General features: G+C 55.5%; 1 protein-coding gene across 1 annotated transcript in view; it reads left to right on the top strand.

Moving 5' to 3' along the window:
* The first annotated feature begins 1,304 nt into the window (after positions 1-1,304).
* LOC137306883 (rho GTPase-activating protein 15-like) overlaps positions 1,305-2,721 on the top strand; it is a 71,586-nt gene continuing 70,169 nt past the window's right edge. The window contains exon 1 of the mRNA XM_067976272.1: positions 1,305-1,340. Coding sequence (XP_067832373.1) covers positions 1,305-1,340 — 36 coding nt within the window. The remainder of the gene's footprint in view (positions 1,341-2,721) is intronic.

Raw genomic sequence — 2,721 nt, 5'->3', positions numbered from 1 at the left:
ACTGAGGGAGCGCCGCACTGTCGGAGGGGCAGTACTGAGGGAGAGTCGCACTGTCGGAGGGGCAGTACTGAGGGAGCGCCGCACTGTCGGAGGGTCAGTGCTGAGGGAGCGCCGCACTGTCGGAGGGTCAGTACCGAGGGAGTCGCCCGCACTGTCGGAGGGTCAGTACTGAGGGAGCGCCGCACTGTCGGAGGGTCAGTACTGAGGGAGCGCCCGCACTGTCGGAGGGTCAGTACTGAGGGAGCGCCGCACTGTCGGAGGGTCAGTACTGAGGGAGCGCCGCACTGTCGGAGGGTCAGTACTGAGGGAGCGCCGCACTGTCGGAGGGTCAGTACTGAGGGAGCGCCGCACTGTCGGAGGGTCAGTACTGAGGGAGCGCCCGCACTGTCGGAGGGTCAGTACTGAGGGAGCGCCGCACTGTCGGAGGGGTCAGTACTGAGGGAGCGCCGCACTGTCGGAGGGTCAGTACTGAGGGGAGCGCCGCACTGTCGGAGGGTCAGTACTGAGGGAGTTCTCCATTGTCAGAGGTGCCGTCTTTCGGGTGAGACATTAAACCGAGGCCCCGTCTGCCTTCTCGGGTGGACGTAAAAGATCCCACGGCCACTATTCAAAGAGAGTTCTTCCCCGGTGTCCTGGGGCCAATATTTATCCCTCAACCAAAATCACTTTAAAAACCCCCCCCCCCCCCCCCCCCCCCAGATTATCTGGTCATTACCACGTCGCTGTTTGTGGGATCTTGCTGTTCGCAAATTGGCTGCCGCGTCTCCTACATGACAACAGTGACTGCTTCAATAAAGTACTTGATTGGCTGTTAAAGCGCTTTGGACGTCCCGAGGTGCCGTCTGATCTTTCTTATGACCCCACCCCGCCCCTCCAATTTGTCTCGACAATCTCATCCTTTATCTACATCTCTTGATATAATCTATATATCTATATATAATATGGAACTGATTAGTAGCTGAGCAGAGCCGCAAGAGAATGGTTTTGGCCACCTCACCAGCTCGAGGTCTCCAGTGGAAGTCGATTGGGTTAAAAAAAAAACACTCTGTCACCGTATCTTGACACACCCGGAAAGACAAGTGCGACTTCTCTCTCCTGGGGCGGCGGACCAGCTCTGCTGCGATCAGCTCTGACAGTGGGGCGAGGCTGCCTGCCGAGAACCCGCGCTTCAGCGCCAGACGGCCGCTCAGAAGCGCGGCCGAGCGTGTCGGGCCCGCCCTCGGTGCCGAAAGATGTAACGAGCCAAACGTCTGAGCGGGAGCCCTTTTTCCTTTTTCAACGTCGAAGGTAAAAAAGCAGAAGACATGATCTCTCCACGGAAGATTTCGCTGGTGCCTTGGGTAAGACGTCGCAGCTTGTGGGTGATTTTGGTCTCCTGGCCACCCCACCCCCCCCCCTCCCACCTTGGTGCACCCTCTGTAAGTCTGAGCTCATCCAAAACTCTGCTGCCCCGTATCCTGACTCGCACCTCGTCCCGTTCACCCATCACCCCACCCCCTCCCGCCCTTGCTCGCTGAACTACATCGGGCTCCCGGTCTGGCGACGCCTCGTTTTTTGAAAATTCTCATCCTCCTGTTCAAACCCCTCCATGGCCTCCTCGCACCCCCTCCCTATCTCTGGCCGCTGCAACCCTCCGAGATCTCTGCGCTCCTCCAATTCTGGCCTCTTGCGCAAACCCTGCTTTTAATTGCTCCACCGTCGGCGGCCGTGCCTTCAGCCGCCTCGGCTCTAAGCTCTGGAATTCCCTCCCTCAACCTCTCCTCCTCTCTCTCTCTCTCTCTCTCTCCTTAAAACCGACCTCTTTGACTAAATTTTGGTTCTCCTGTCTTAATATCTCTTTATCTGGCTCGGTGTCAATTTTTGTCTGATTTACGCTCCTGCGAAGCGCCTTGGGAACGTTTTTTACCACGTTAAAGGTGCTGTATAAATGCAGGTGGTTGTCGTCGCACTGCGCCGAGGGGGAATCCCACAGAACAGCAATGAACCGACTGTCCAGTTGGCCATTTAAAAAAAAAAAAATTTTGTGGACGGTGTTGGTTGAGGTGAGAATAGTGGCCAGGACACCGGGTCTTTCACGCTGACGCGACCGACCCCCCGTTTAGCGTTTGATCTGAAGGGCGGTGCAGCTGTCACTCGGCAGTGGGCTGGGGTGTTGGCTCGAGTCCCTCGAGCGGAGCTCGAACCTGCTACCTTCTGACCTGGAAGAGGAAAGACTTGCATTTCACGCCTCCCACCACGTGAGGACGTCTCGAAACGCTTTACAGGCAATTAACCATAGAATTGTACAGCAGAGAAGGAGGACATTCGGCCCATCATGCCTTTGCCGGCTCTTTGAGAGAGCTGTCCAATTAGTCCCGCTCCCCCCCTGCTCTTTCCCCGTAGCCCTGCCAAATTTCCCCCCTTGCAGTACTTATCCAATTCCCTTTGGAAAGTTACTATTGAATCTGGAGGCATTTGGAGGAGGCAGGGACTGATTGGGAACAGTCAGCATGGTTTGTGAGAGGGAAATCATGTCTCACGAATTTGAGTGAGTTTTTTGAAGGGGTAACCAAGAAGATAGATGAGGGCTGTGCAGTAGACGTGGTCTACATGGAATTTAGCAAAGCCTTTGACAAGGTACCGCATGGTAGGTTGTTACATAAGGTTAAAACTCACGGGATCCAAGGTGAGGTAGCCAATTGGATACAAAATTGGATTGACGACAGAAGACAGAGGGTGGTT

The sequence above is a fragment of the Heptranchias perlo genome, chromosome X, assembly GCF_035084215.1.
Source record: "Heptranchias perlo isolate sHepPer1 chromosome X, sHepPer1.hap1, whole genome shotgun sequence".
Taxonomy (NCBI): Eukaryota; Metazoa; Chordata; class Chondrichthyes; order Hexanchiformes; family Hexanchidae; genus Heptranchias; species Heptranchias perlo.
This window is presented reverse-complemented; position numbering and strand designations above follow the sequence as displayed.